Source organism: Microtus oregoni, unplaced genomic scaffold (assembly GCF_018167655.1).
Source record: "Microtus oregoni isolate MIOR12 unplaced genomic scaffold, Mior012 000000F_ref0000247, whole genome shotgun sequence".
Classification (NCBI taxonomy): domain Eukaryota; kingdom Metazoa; phylum Chordata; class Mammalia; order Rodentia; family Cricetidae; genus Microtus; species Microtus oregoni.
Window position 1 is genome coordinate 71,399,672 of NW_024543059.1, and position 16,062 is coordinate 71,415,733.

A 16,062-nucleotide genomic window follows, 5' to 3' on the forward strand; every position below is an offset into this window, starting at 1 on the left:
CTCCCAGCTACTGTGTATAATTCTGCCTTAACTGCACTTACCCTTGTGGTCTCAAGAGGGACTAGAGTATACAGACTGTGGAAGGTTACCTAAAGGGCATCCCACCTATATGAACGTCACCATACAGATGGCTTCCTGCTGCTCTGATGCCACCTATGGTCCTGTAAACAACCCTTACCCACACTCTGAAAGAAGCTCACTGGCTTCCTGAATAAACTCACTGGCTCCCCAAGGTGAACTTTGGTGGATGATATGAGATAACCCTTCTGTAGGCTGTGAATATATGTTGCTCTCAATGGCTGATAATGAAAGCTGAATTGATCTGTAGTCAGGCAGATATGGGAAAGTCAAACGGAGATACAGAGAAGAGAAGGGTATAGTTGAGAGATGCCAGCCAGCCGCCAGAGGGACAAGATGTATTAGAGCACAGGTAAAACCACGAGACACGTGGCAAAACATAGATTAATAAAAATGGATTAATTTAGAAGGAAAAGCTAGTTATTAGTAAGCCTGAGCTATTTGGTCAAGCATTTTGTAATTAATTTTAAGTCTCTAAGCGATTATTTAGAAGTGGCTGTGGGATGGGGTGGGACAGAGAAACCTCCATTTACAGGTGGGATATTCTTGGGTTTGTTGTTGCCCTGGAAGAAGAGAGCAGATGTCTCTTCACATCTCCCCAGGAAAAAGAGTTCCTCCAACGTGAACACAAGCTTGTGGTGTTACCCAGAATTATTAGGACAACTGAGGTAGAAACATAAAATATTAAAAAAAGAAATAGAGAAGACTCAGGAAATTTTGAAGTCCCTTCCCTGTCTTTCTAAGTGTCAACTCAAGTCAATAAAGTATACAAATTAAGAACTAGCTGTATAAACACGCTGCTTACAGAACAAAAGCAGCTACTCAAAGAACTAAGAAACATGGGTAAAAAGAACTAAGGAGGAGGAAGTGGAAAGACGAGACAGAAGGAAAGGAGGGAGAGGGGAGAGGACAGCAGTAGGCAGGAGTACACAGAACAACTCTCTTTATACCCATATAAAATATCATTTGTCTGTCTCATATTCTTTTTCCTTCTTCCTCCTAGCGATATGACACAGTTCACACAAAAATATAGTAAACTGACCTCTGTGGTCTATAGAAAAAGAATTTTAAAATGTTGCTTAACACCTAAATAAACAAACTTTGTTTTACATTGTTTACCTTTTCGGCTCTAAGAATTCCAATGACACGCTGAGTTACTTCTGTTTTCTTGAAAGATCCAGACTTACCATGAAATTTTTCGGCTTCAGGATCATTCACATTGATAGTAATGATTTTCCAATCTGTGGCGTCCTGATCGATAAGTGCCAAAATTCCAAGGATCTTCACCTGAATCACATCTCCACGGGATAAAACCTTCACAGAGAAAAGACGCGGTCATTTGCAAGGCTTAGGAGGATTTAACCATAAAACCACACTCATATGACGGAAATGTAACAGTGTTAGTAACTATACACCATGTGAAAATGGTCAGAAAGCCTGTCTTGCATTCTCTTTCCTAGGAAGGAGAATCTCTATCTACTAGGAATGAGAAGATTTCTACTTCCACCCATAGAAGGATTGTTGGTTAAATAACCAAAACAAACAAAAAAGCCTTATATTAAACAACAGACAGTGTAGGACCATGACTCAAGAGGGAAGTTACCCAAGCAGGAGGGTTGGGCTTTCTGCCCAGTGAGCAGAGGTGACAGAAGGGGAGGCCAGCAGGACTTCCACATATGTTCATGGCAGGAGCACATGTGTATGAGCGCGCGCACACACATTCACACACAGACATACACACACACACTAAACAAGAAAACAAATAAAACACAGTTTAAAAAGAAGAAGAAAAACCACCACTGCCACCAAGGAGGTTGAGGCAGCTACAGAGACCACATCATTGACTGGAGACAAGAGTTTACTCCGGATGTACACACAGGGTAGAAGAAGCTGAAAGTGTCCTCGAGGAAAGGTTACTTCAGAGCAGCCCCATCCAATGTTACATTTTTTTTTTTTTTTTTTGGTTTTTCGAGTCAGGGTTTCTCTGTGGTTTTGGAGCCTGTCCTGGAACTAGCTCTTGTAGACCAGGCTGGTCTCGAACTCACAGAGATCCGCCTGCCTCTGCCTCCCGAGTGCTGGGATTAAAGGCGTGCGCCACCACCGCCCGGCTCCAATGTTACATTTTTATGACTAAGGACTGTCAAAAGGATTGTCTTAGCAGGACAGCGAGTGACAATGAAACAGTTATTAATGCTAGACAGAGACAAAACAGGTTCTATAAGATGCTTAAGAGGGAGTTTAGGATAACTTCCAACCCAAATCAGCAAGAGCCTGAGGTCCATGAGAAACTGTCTCCAAAAACAGTAGATGGAGCCTGAGGAGGAATGATGCCAGAGGCTGACCTCTGGCACCACATATGCAATGCCCTCTCCCTTGTACACACACAGGTACATACAGGTACATACACACACACACACACACACACACACACACACATATATATATATATACATACACATATATACATATCAGAAGTTGACACCAATGTTCCACTGCTTGGGAAAGTGATTTCAGTGCCTTGGGTTGCCAGCGCCTCAAATCTTTCTACATTCTTTTATTGTCACAGGCTTAGCAGGCTAATGAAATCCCCTGTAAGCTTATACTCTAAACACATTTCAGAAAACAAATTGCCTCTTGGTCCAAAATGCAGCTTTACATTTAGAAAATAAGGTATGCAAAACAAAGTCATTTATGTGCCCCCAAAGTGTTTGGAGAAAATGATATTAAACCATAAAATCAAGTAAATTCATTCAAAACATATGCAAAATGGCAAATCTTAATCTAAGTGGACGTGAAGTGACTATCACATGGCAGACTGGTATGTGACTGTGTGCATGGCACAGGAGCTTTGTTCTCGAGAGAAGACACAATCACATTAGGGTCTCCTGTAGCTTCTCTATTATCTAGTAAAGCCTGCTACTTGTAGCACTGTGAGGGAAAGGATGAAAGTGGGTGGGGTGGGGATGGTGGAGGGGATAATCACTGTATGCAAAGATTCACTACCTTGTCTGGGACACTTAGTGCAGGTGAGGACAGAAAAACAAGATAAGACAGCGGATCTCATCTCACATGTCAACCATTTTGACAGCATGGCCCAACCTGCAATTGTACAGGACAGGGATGGGAGGGACGCGGATGCACGGGGATGGGAGGGACGCGGATGCACGGGGATGGGGTGGATGCGGATGCACGGGGATGGGATGGATGCAGATGCACGGGGATGGAATGGATATGGATGCACGGGGATGGGGTGGATGCGGATGCAAGGGGATGGGAGGGACGCGGATGCACGGGGATGGGGTGGATGCGGATGCACGGGGATGGGGTGGATGCGGATGCACGGGGATGGGGTGGATGCGGATGCACGGGGATGGGGTGGATGCGGATGAAAGGGGATGGGGTGGATGCGGATGCACGGGGATGGGGTGGATGCGGATGCACGGGGATGGGATGGATGTGGATGCACAGGGATGGGATGGATGCAGGTGTGCGTCAGTCTTCACAAACACCAGCCCTGGAGGCAGAACCCTGTGGAAGCCAGAAACAGCCTCCAGAGTCATATGTCAAGACTTGATCCTACTCTGACAATCTCCAGTCATGGGATACAACAGTGAGACAACGGGAGAGGTCTTGTAGTTTTCGACCTATAATTTTCCCCAATCGTCAACAAGAAGTTTTGGGTTCCTAAACGAGTTATAATTTATTTCCGCCTTCTCATTCATAGAGATAAAAACGTTAGGGAGGATTTAAAAAAAACTGGTAAGAAAACAAATAAAAGCTTGTCCCTTAAGTCTAACCAAAAGACAAGGACTTAAGTGGTAGGTGAAGTTACTTCGTACAATACCCTAATTCTACAATGAGCGTGTATCTACCATTCTTGCTATTCTTAAAGAAAAGGGAAACACCACAAGCTCAGATTTTGCCTCCTTTTTTTATAAGAAGCAGCCCATCTTCAGTCAAAACACTTGAGTTTCTTCCACTCTAACGTCAGATTCCCAACCAAGCCCACCAAGCCCGTGGAAAGCTTTGGGATGCCCAGGAGGCTCTTGGTCCTAGGACTAGAGTTTAACTGGAGGCCTCGGTGATCTGACCTTGCCTTGTTTGGTCAGCACTGATGCTCTTTTCAGAAGCCTGTAGGGCTAAAAGCATCCCAGTCTGCGAAGGAGATACAAAAGCAATCTTATGCTCCCTTCTACAGTTCACCTGCCGACTGGATGTTGCCTCTTACCGCCCCACCCCCACCACGAGTTTTCCCTAGCTGCAAATTTCCAAGTATTTCAGGTATTTATCCTCAGGTCTAGACTATTGTTTCTTAAGTTCTCAATCCCCAAGTCTGAAAGGATGATGTATAGATACTTATGAGAGAGGGTAGTGATAGTTACAACTCTGAGTGTGCTTGCTTTCAAACCTGAAGCACTTCACAGAGAGACTGCAGCTGGTGGGTAAGGCTAACACAGGCCAGGTCCTTTAGTGCCCACTGGTGGTGGTCCTCCATTCAAACGAGGAGGTGGACAGAGAAGATCTGAAGAACAGAAACAGGCAGAATGATCTAGGACACTGTCAGGAGAAGCGATTACAGCATCTAGAGTACAAAGCCTTGAAGAAAAGACTTCAGGAAGACACAGTTCACAAGACCAAAGGAATTGTAAGGGCTTCAATAAAGATCTTGAGTTTGAAGTTACTGTGCAGTTGTGTTGGGTAACTCACGAACACGCTGGCTGAGTGGGTCTCAAGCAAGGAACTTCTAACCTCTAGAAGACACTGGCTGTCAGGAGACATTTTTGGTTTACTAGCATCTCCATGGAAGAGGGCAGGCATGTTCCTGAGGCATATCGTGCTAACAAAGATTTAGCCATCTCAAACATCAGCTGTGCTGCAGAAGTGGGCAGCAGAGAAGTTCTCGGGGACTTCCATTCCAAACTATTTTGTTTTCTTATTCATAAACATATTTCCCAACAACATAACAACCAGTGAGTCTATTCTTTAGACTTTGAGGCTAGCAGAAAGCAAGTTCGGCCGACTGTCAAGTTTCATCAGATGTAGCAGCTTTTGATCTCAGAAAAACACAGGCAGGGAGCCTTATTTCAAACCACTGCTTGGCAGTAATACCTTCAAAACACAGAGGAAATCTCAAACCCCAAACTGTAAAGGATGCTTAGGAACAAATGGTAAAGTACTGATGAAGCTGCTACCCTCCAGGTTAAAGCAATTCAACAAATTTCTGCTGACGTGTCGTCTTCTCATAAACACCAAGCGAATAATACACAATCCCTTAAGAAACTCACAAATGTTCAACACTGTCTGTGGCCCTCAGCCTAGGAGCAACTTACATTGTTTCTTTGCTTCAGCCATGAGTTATGTGTGTTCAAAGACTTCCCATCACTGCTTCTCTTACAACCGACTTAAGGTCACTAATCACACACACCTTTCTTGAAAGGTGACTGTATTTGCTTCTCATTTAGAAGGCTCTGCCACAGCTCATGCTGGCTACAAGAATCAGCTGCTTTAGCTGTCAGAGGACTTCTACTTTCCCAGCAGGACTGCCACTCCGCCCTTCCAAGGAAATGACTGAATGCAGGAGATGTGACCACTTCCGAGGGAGCAACACAACTCGGTGTGTAAACTAGGTTGAGTTTCTCAAGCCAGAGTTTGAGAATTTTTTGTCCCCGGTATCAGGGACTACCAGACAGAGGCCTTCCTAGCTGTTGTGGGGACATTTCAAAGGGCAGGTCATAAATGTTGGGTTGAATTTGTCATCCACAATCGTGAGAGATGATGTTAGGCAAGTTACTTCACACTGTGCTTTAGGTTTTAGTTTCTCAATCATAAAGTGAATGATTTATTAGTTCTTCATACTGTTGAAGAGTCAAGGAAAAACAGATCTATGAGCTCCAGACCAAGAGGTCTTCTATAGAGACTATTTGCCTCTCTGGGATCTACATGGACTTGTTAACCTATACCTACCAAGTGCTCAGTTCTCAGGCGACTGGAATAAGCGTATGTAAAAGGGGCCTATAAACGCAGCTCTGCTGACTCAATTCTGAGGGAGGCAAACTTCAACCACGCCCAGGTAACAACAGAAAATAATGGGAAGTATGGTGTTTAAAGCATGTTAACTTGTGAACTGGGCTTTCTACTGTCGTGGAGTAAGTTATTGCAACTTAAAGGCTTAAATGTAGAAGTTTCCATGAACCAAGAAGAGTCCATGTCAAGCATAGGTGGATTTTCTGCCTAGCGTTTAAACAGCAGTCAGGCCTACAATATTGCAAATTTTAGAACAAACTAGCAAAATATAACAACAATTAGTTAATATGCTCTTCAGCAATTACACATTAAAAATAATTCTGCAAATTGGAGCCCTCTGTATTATGGAGTTTTCTTAGTTATCCTTGGCTTACAATGAGTGTGGCAGTGTCACGATGTTTATCAGCCACGAATGTCGCTGACAGGTCTTCCAGCCACTGCCTCACTAATCACATGTTCAGTGACATGTGACATGGGTCAGAAGAAGACGCCTTTGCTCAAGCTTCTTATTCATACCAGGTTTACACTGACTGAATATTTTGCACTAAATATGAACTGACTACTCTCTAAGATACACAGAGACAGAATATTGTAAACATAATAATAAATAAATATTTTAAAAAAAAGAATAAGAGAGTTGTTTTAAACACATAATCTTCCCAGCAATGGGAAGTCACTTAACCCGGCCATCTTCACTTGTTACGAAATGAGATATGGGCAGGAAACCAAAGAGCCTAGCATGGACTCTAAGCACAGCAGGGATTCATTCAGATATTTTATTCCAGTTTTTTTCTTGCAGCCTATTTAATTTTACAGACATCATTTAATACCTCTTAGAGGAAATTTAAAAAAAAAATAAGTTCAGAAAATTATAGCTTAAATTTAAAAAAAGTTATAATTTGTTCATATTTCTGTTGAAGACATGTATAACAACATCATACACATGAATTCTAACAAATCTGAGTAAAAAAATCAGAATTGTGAGTAAGAGTAAGGATTCATTGCCTCCCAAAACGAGGAAGGATGAGGGGCAAAAGGACAAGAGGGGGAGAGAGAGAAATGACACTGTGGGGGGAGGGGAGAATGCTGAAGACAGAAAGGGGAAAGAAAGTAAAAATTCAGGAAGGGAAAATATAACAAATCACAGGAAATATTAAGAGGGGATGAAGAGGGGGAATCAGAATGATGATGAACATTAAAAACGAGAAGAGAAAACCATAGATATAAAAAATAAATAGAGATAACTATTACCTGAAGATGCTAATGTAAGTTTCTAAGGTCTGATTTCAACTACGTCAGAGGAACACAGGACTGGCCAGGAGAGGAGGCGGGAGTCAGGTCCCAAAGGGAGCGTGGCTACAGAGTTGGCAGGGATGACAACTCAGCGAGGAGACTGGTTAGTGGGAGGGATACGTCAAGCGAGACATTAACGGTGAACTAGATGAAGCTACTGGCAGCAAGAAGGGAAAATAAATTAGTTTTGAAAGCACTTTTGGACACAAAATCAATATTGCATCATTAACAGGTGACGAGAAGCTAGCAGTCGAGGTGACCCCTCTGTTCCCGGTGGCGGAGTATGGACCTGTGTTGCTCTCCTCTCCCATAACCCCCTCCCACCCCGCCCGGAAAATACTGAGAGCTGAGAATTAGCAAAAAGGAAAAAGTGAATATAGCTTGGGACACAAACTTGAGAGGCCCGAGAGATCTCTGAGTACAGATATAGGAGCTGAATGCAAGGGCGTGAGCTGATGTTGTCAATTATAAGAAGAAAACCTGAGACCCCTGGGACCGCTCACTGGGCAGGAGAGCACAGGAGCACAGGAACTGACAAGGGCTCATCCTCCTGCTCCCTGGGACTAAGCAGCAGGCAGGAGGAAAAGCACTAACAAATGAAACCATGGGGAGGGAGCCAGACTGCTGGGCGGGAAAGCCGACTAGTGTGATATAATTAATTAACTGTGCCTCAAATGAGGAAGAGGAAAGGACAGGTGCCGAAGGGAACGCAAAGGCCTCTGCTGCAGCCTCAGAAACCCCATGATGGCGGGTTGACTGCAATGATGGTGGAGGGGAAGAAGCAACCTCAGGATGGAGTGACGAGGATGGGAGCAGGGGATGGAGATGGGTACTGTGTGCAGAGGGTCGGAGAGGGTGCCTGCGGTAAGACGTCAACAATAACAGAATGACTAAAGAGTAAGGCAAAGAAAATGTCCCTCACAGGTAGGAAGTGTGGCCTCTAGAGCAGTTGTGGGGGGTGGCACAGACCCCTTACACAGTTCTGGGGCAATGAAGAGGGAGCTCGCCCCTGCTGAGGTCTACGAGAGATTTACCTCAGAGACTTGGAAGCTTTTCTGGGAAAATAAATAGCTCTAGATAGGAACAGCAGGGAACAACAAGCTAGTAAGGAGTGTAGTAAAAACAGGAACAGAACAGACGGGAGAGTTACTGAGCAGTACCAGCCCGCAGGCTGGAGAACTTTATCTCCCTCCACAGGACTTGGCAGCCCGGAAGCAGATAGGAGAAGAAAAAGGAGGAGGGTTTTCTGTCTCATGATTTCAAGTGTGTGCACACCTGTATACACACGTGTGAGGGCAGGCATCCGTGTGTGTGGTCAGAGGATAAGCTCTTCTTATTTGGGACAGGGTCTTCCAGCTGCCTGAACTTCACCGAACATGCCCAGCTAGCTAGCCAGCAAGGTCCAGGCATCTGCTTGTCTTTGCCTACCCAGAACTGGCATTACAGGTGTGTGTCACTGTGCTAGGCCTCCCTTCCCCGGGTTCTGGGGATCCAAACTCAGATTATCACACTCTCTAGGCCGTGTATTTTACCACCGATGCCACTCCTCCAGCCCCGGCAGGTGGTTCCCATCAGTACTCAAGTTTTTGTCTAGATGATGGCAAGGAACCTAAAGACTGGGCTTGGCAAACCTCCAATAGAGGGTCAGGTGGCAAATATTTTAGGCCTTGCGGTCCCTGTTACAAGTCCTCAGCTCTGCTTCTGTGAGGTAAAAGCAGCTTTCCACAAGGCACACACGAGTGCAGCTGTACTTACTGTGTATGAAAATCAGAACCAGGCGGTGGCTGGACTCCACCTGCCATGGTTCCTCAAGCCCAGACTTAGGATAAAGTAAAGATCTCTGAAAAGTCTGAATATTAGAGGGATGGATATGCTCTGACTCTGAAGAGTCAAAGAACTGGAGGCCAAAATGAGATTCATGTCAGACGTGAATGAACCAGAATACGGTGAGGATGAGCGCAGTCTACAGAACAAACCTTGGAGCCTATTTCACAAACGTCCACGGGGTCGTTATCTCCAGTACAGTTTGTATCCTTATCCTTCTGATATGGATCTTCCCAGGTCTAAAGAAACAAAACAAAAAACAAAATCAAAAACTGAGGCAGAAATGTAGGTTAGCACTCTCTGCGGTACATGCTAATCTTTCCCCGTGATCATGAAGTTTTATAGCTAGCCACGATTCAAAGGAAAAATTACCTAAAGTCACGCAGGCTCTGGGCTAACACAGCAGCACACTGCACGCCCACAAGCACCGTAATAATTAAGAGAGATTTGCAGCGCTTCCTCCTTCTGTCTAATTTGTCTGTCCTCACATCTGAAAGTGGGCGGTATTTCCAGAATATTCATCCTCCAAGCTTAGTCAGCGGCTGAATTCACATTCACAAATCTCAGAGTTTCACTGTTTCTCTCACTACCAACTGTCTCGTCTGTGGCTCCAGTCACTCGCTGCTCCATCTGACACGGTGGCAGCCTCTAGGCCTAGCTTTTCCTGTCTGAAATGAACTTCCTATTGGTTAAATGTCTCCACGGCTAGAAAGAGCTCTCCCCCAAGAAACAAAGGACAAGGTATGATTTACTCCAATGAAGAAAACCCCATTTTTGGTCTCATTTCCTGCCCTTAAAAAACTTCTCTACCTTTGTCACTAAATTTCAGGATCCTGACAAAAATCACACAAATAATTCAACCCTTCCTTCTACTGGAAAGATGATAACCCACTGACTACAAAATATATGTTACAGTTTTGGCAATGAATAATGTAATTGGAATTTGCCATCAATTTAAAAATCTCTCCAAGGCATTGTCTCCCTCTAGGAGCTTCTTAACTGCTTGACTCTGAATCAAATTATAGAAACTGACTACAATGATTTGTCTTAAACTGACATTAGAAGGGATGAGAAACTGCCAACTCAAGATTCAGCCACCGCTATTATCCTGGAATTTACATTATCCGAGTTTACTTTCTCTATTTTGTGTAGGTAACTAAAAATGCATACTTATTTACAGGCAACCCCAGAAAAACTTAAGACTTCTAGTCTTAATTATAATACATCTATTGATCCATCCTTATTTTAAAATAAGCAAAAAACAACAACAAAAAATCTGGTCCAGCAAGTTTGCCCAATACTAAAACTACTAAAAAACAAGAATAAAAACCATTACAATTGTTAACCTTATTATACACTGGCCATAGGTGACAGATACTTTCTAACACACACACACATGCTCACACACACATGTGCACACACGCACATGCACACTCACACAGAGCTTGTAAGGAGTACATCATTATTCACCTGATAGTACAAATCAACTGAAAAGGTCTACAGTGTCAAAGCTCACCCAGTTTCTGGGTAGCAGAGCCAGGGTTAGACTCCATAATGTGAGCCAGAACTTAAGATGCTCGCATTTCAGCGGCCACAGCGGATTCTGTCTCCTAGTTCCCCTCTGCTGCTCCTTACTCTCAGAATGGCTGTGCATTTCTGCACATTGCACATTCGTGCAATCCTGCAGCATCTCCGTTCTCCCCGGGTCCCCCCAGCAATGCTGCTCCTCTCCTATACTGACTACCAGACACTGGCATCCACTCACAAGGCTGGATACAGAATGTCCACTGTGGGCCAGGAGCAATATGAATAAGGCAGGCTCCCAACCAAGAGAGAGCTGCTAATAAATGGAGGAACATTTGTCTCAATGTGTGGGGGAACCAACATGGGATCACACTAAAACCCACGATCCTGACCATAAAGTTGGAAGTACCCCTGAGTTTTCTCTTCCCTAAGGCATGAGTCCCACTTCCATGCAGTTGAACCAGAAGTCACACTGGCCAAAAGAAGACAGCGACATACCAGTCCTGCCTCAGCCACAACAACTTTGACTGAGCATCCAGACCTCAGTTCCTTCAACTGTATAAGGAACGCCACAAATAAGATAATGCTTGGATACATCCCAGCCCTAGTCCCGATGTCTAGTGTTTATTCACATTCTCCATGCATACTACCAGTGACTAGGAAGCTCGTACTCATGGGATAACTTAGCCCATACTAAGCAACATTAATTTTAAGAAACTCTTTCCTTATATTGCCATCTTGTTTGTAGGCTGAGCCTGTATCAGCCGAGCCATCTCTACAGCCCTTGTCCCTTATACTGAGGCAAAAGCGTCTTCTCATAACATGCACGCGATATGGCTCTGGAGAATATTTTCCTATTTTTTAGACTTATTTGTTAATGTGTATGAAGGTTCTCATGCACACATATGTGCACCATATTTGTACCTGGTGGCTGTGGCAGCCAGAAGAGGGCACTGGATCCCTTAGAACTAGAGTTATGGATGACTAGGAACCACTGTGTGGACACTGGGAAGTGAACCTGGATCCTCTGCAAGAGCAATAGTGCTCCTAATCACTGGGCCATCTCGCCAGCCCTTTGGTGAATCTTTCTGACTGAATTCACCCTCACTTCCAATGTCATCTAGAAATTTAATTTCTAATGCTGAGGAATTAAAAATATAATGAAATATTCTTAAGCTGTTCAATACTGTGACTTTTCAGGCCATTTCTTCTTCTGTATGATGTTCTATATCAGAAAAAAACAAAACAAAACAAAACACGGACTGGTTCCTTCCCTATTTCTGCCTTTAGCATTTCACCTCTTCAAGCTTCAGTTGTATTCCAAGGTTTTTACCTTGAATTAAGTAATGTCACTTTTAACTAGAAAATACAGTGTAATTTCAACAGGCGAGGAAACCTTCAACTATGTAAAAATTTGAGAATGCCCTCTAGTGGAAATTTAGGTGAATAACAGGACAGAGAAAAGAAAAAGCTCAGACGGGTGAAAAAGGATCAAGAAGAGAACATTCAAACTCAACTAAGAAAAAAGGCAAACGGGACAAATGGGCTAAATACACAAACAGGTAATTTGAGGAGAAAAAAATAGATACAGATGATTTATACATTTAAGAAAAGCTAATGATGTGAGAACCACAAATTAAAAGTACATTCCAACACAATTTCTCTAAGAATTTACAGATCTGATAACTCAGAATACTAGACAGGCTACAGGCCACCTGGAACCCTATATGATGCTTGTAAGAGTGTAAATTGTAATAACTTCTAATATGACTAATTGAAGAATATTTAATAAAGCAGGATGGGTATATAACTCACAATCTGACTCATAAATATCCCTCTAGTACAATGGTTCTCAACCTTCCTAATGCTGCGACCCTTTAATGCAATTCCTCATGCTGTGGGGATCCCCAATCATAAAATTAGTTCTGTTGCTACTCCATAACTTAATATTGCTATTGTTATGAATCATAATGTTAACGTCTATGTTTTGTGATGGCCTTAGGTGACCCCTGTGAGAACCACTGCCCGAACCAGTAGATAATCTAAAGATACAAAGTCTTAGTATGGAACCAAGAAAAGAATAACCAAGACCTACAAACAACCTAGCAAGAAATGATTATAAACCTACAAATATGAATTCAGAATAAATATTGATATGGCCTAAAACAAATCCTATCTTTGTACAAGAATTGGAGATCATTACTTTACAATCTATATCAACCAATATGCTTGTAATCGCCACACTCTGGTCCTTGGGTCTCCTAGAAAATCACTGAAAATGAGAAAAAACAGCTGTCCCCATGGGCGGGTGTTGACAAGTTCTTCCTGATCATCTAAGGTTCTTAGTTCCACATCCCAACCTGCATCAAAACAGATCAAACTGCCTGACAGTCTGCCGCCTTTGTCCTCAGCAGCTACATCAGTGGCAAGAACGCACTGATGAGCTAACAGTACTGAGAACTAACTAGAGAGCCTCCCGTAGACCACCTCCTTTCTTACAGTAGCCTTTCCAGGCAGGAGCCAAGACCATACAGATGAACAAACAGGCCTCTTCGGCTCTAAACCTAACAACTAACACCATCTAATGCTTGTGGCCAATGACTCAAATTTGTAATGAAGTTTAAAATAATAAACATGCCAATATTATGTTCAGACTGAAGGCTGAATTGTAAAGTGAGACTAATTCCTTGATATTATTTAGGCAAGTGTTCTAAATGTGCTCTCAGAGAAAGGGATTGCTGGAATGACCCCGTTAAACGTGGGCAAACTTAAATGTAAGTGGAAAGATGATCGTCCTTCAAATCAGAGTCAAAGTCACAGGAAAGCCCTGTGTGTGAGAACACAGACGCTAAAGGCCTGAGATGATGATGTCATACTGATGACTCATCAACGAGTCACAGGCTCATCAATATCATTTCTACTTAGCATTCTGCTGCTTAATTGTCCTATCAAGCAGTTGGCTTGGTAACTAACTGTTCTCAACAAATTTCCTGCTTGACCAAGATAAAACATTGGTGACCAAATAAACTTCATGTTCATCTGTGCTGGATTGGCTGAGAGGAAGGAGCCTCGGTTGAGGAAATGCTTCCATGAGATGCAGCTGTCAGGCATTTTCTCAATCACTGATGAATGGACGTTGGTGGACCCAGCCCACGGTGAGTTGTGCTATCCCTGGGCTGGCAGGCCTGGGTTCTATAAAAAAGCAGGCTGAACCTGCAGCCACAGTATGGTGTCGTCAGGTCCTGGGTTGCTGCCAAGGGCCAAGACCCTACTGCAGTTGCAGTCCGGGTTGGTGTCCATGGCTCCTGTTACCACTGAAGACGGCGAGGATGGGGCTGCAGAGTTGGCTCTGCCCCTCACTGGCTGTTTCCCTTCACCAGCTGCGCCACACTCAGGAGAGCGGACCCTACACCTCACCTGGGCAAAACAGTAGAGCTGTCTCTGTGAGCAGGGGTGTGGATGAGCCAGCCCTGAAGGCAGGAGAGTGGGAGAACGAGCCGCTGTCTGTCACGAGGTAGCATGGACAAGAGAGAGATACTGCCCTCACACACAGCCAGAGCGGCACAAAAATGCACCTGTTCTTACACAGAAAACCACAGAGGTTCTTTCATTTTCTGTCATCATCTCACACCCCTTCCCTTCTCATTAGCAGATCTCTGTTTGGTTCATTTGCTAATTTTAGCGGGGGTGGGTGGGGGTGTAAGTTTGAGACGGGCCTTACTATATATAACCTGGGCCAGCTCAAACTGGCAATAATCCTCTTGCCTCAGCCTCCGAAATGCTGAGATTTCAGGTATGGGCTACCATGCCCAGCTTTGCTTTATTATTATTTTTAATAAAATAAATAGAATCAACAGACACACAAAGGATCCTGGTCAAGGTCACACTGCTGGTGTGACAGCCAGGCTCTCAAGGCCACCCACTCAGTCACCCATCACTCTGCTGGGCCACCTCACGCCTACTTCTCCTCTTTTCACACCTGTGAGTCCTAGCACGTCACCCCTAAGAAGTGGCTGAAGAAATGAAGAGTAGTCTACTCCCAAGTGCTCAACTCAGCCCGCCTCTGTTTCTGCCGCTGATTGGTGGCTTCTCTGGCCTCCTTTCACACATCATCCTCCCCACAATCCCCTAAATGCGACAAAACTGTTTCTAACCTTTCCTGTTAAGCCCAACAGAATCATCTGAGTAGGAATCTAAGAAGTTAAGACAACTGCCGGGACGGTGTGAACATACACTCTGGTTTCTAACTGTCATTTCAAGAGGGCCAGCTTTAACTAAGAGTGACCCCAGTGGGCGGTCTAGTGATCTCAAAGGGAAACTGGCTCCCAAAAGAACAACTTTCCTTTCTTCTCATGGGAGGGTTTATCTAACTGAACATCTGTGTTTCTCAGCTGTCCTTTTCCTACACAGTCCTTCATGTAAATTTTCATATAATTAAAAATTAATACATAAAATTACAACAATTAAATTTCCACACAGCTGATGACTAAATGGGGTTTATGATCATAAAGAAAAAAAATGCTTCTCTAGGACTCCAAAACCCAGACTTTGGGTCAGACATACTGAGTTTTACTCACTAAACAACCAGGGAGAGCATGAGGGAACTGAGAGGTAAAGACAAAGATGGCAGCGTGGTTCTGCATCAGGAATGAGGTCTTGGCATCACACAGGCCTTGACCTCCTTGTTTTTCCCTTCACAATCCTAGACTTCTAACATTGAGTTCTGTAAGCAATGTAATTCAACTTACCTGTTAGATTTATTAAAAATAAAACACATCCTGTCATATAGAAACATATATAAAAGCATATGAAAGGGTTGGTGAGATAAAGATTTGCTGAGGGTTTTTCAGACAACGGCTCAGCCCACAAGAGAGATGCACTCGAAGGTCAACTGTCAACCTTCTACATCCCCGGCTCTAAGAACCTGAGTAAAGACTACATACATGGTTTGAAGTAAAGTTTACTGAAACAATCGAATGCCACATTAAAGGATTTAAATTCACAAATCTCGAAACTGGTATGTTCTAGGAACTACTTTAAATCCGGGGAGTTCACAGGCTTTACCATGTGATGTCTTTAGAAGACATAAACGCCGAGCATTGTAACAGGAATGTTACCTGAGGGAAGGCCCCGTAATTCCATATATAGCCCTTGTGAGGGAAGATATTTGGTATAAAGCGTAGCTTTCCGCTCTTTACATCTTGCTTAATGGGATTCATTGGCTCCTCGGTGGAAATCTAGGCAGATCACAAGGGAAGGCAGGGAGGGGGGCGAAATGATTAGCCCTGTGTACAATGAACAGATTTTACATCTACCATA

General features: G+C 43.7%; 1 protein-coding gene across 4 annotated transcripts in view; it reads right to left on the reverse strand.

Moving 5' to 3' along the window:
• The window catches only part of Ppa2 (inorganic pyrophosphatase 2), a 69,050-nt gene that overhangs the window by 31,707 nt on the left and 21,281 nt on the right, over window positions 1–16,062 (reverse strand). For all 4 annotated transcript variants that reach the window (XM_041652203.1, XM_041652194.1, XM_041652219.1 and 1 more), the window contains 3 exons: window positions 15,861–15,980; window positions 9,372–9,458; window positions 1,266–1,392 (listed from right to left, as the gene is read on the reverse strand). In XM_041652203.1, coding sequence (XP_041508137.1) covers window positions 1,266–1,392; window positions 9,372–9,458; window positions 15,861–15,980 — 334 coding nt within the window. The remainder of the gene's footprint in view (window positions 1–1,265; window positions 1,393–9,371; window positions 9,459–15,860; window positions 15,981–16,062) is intronic.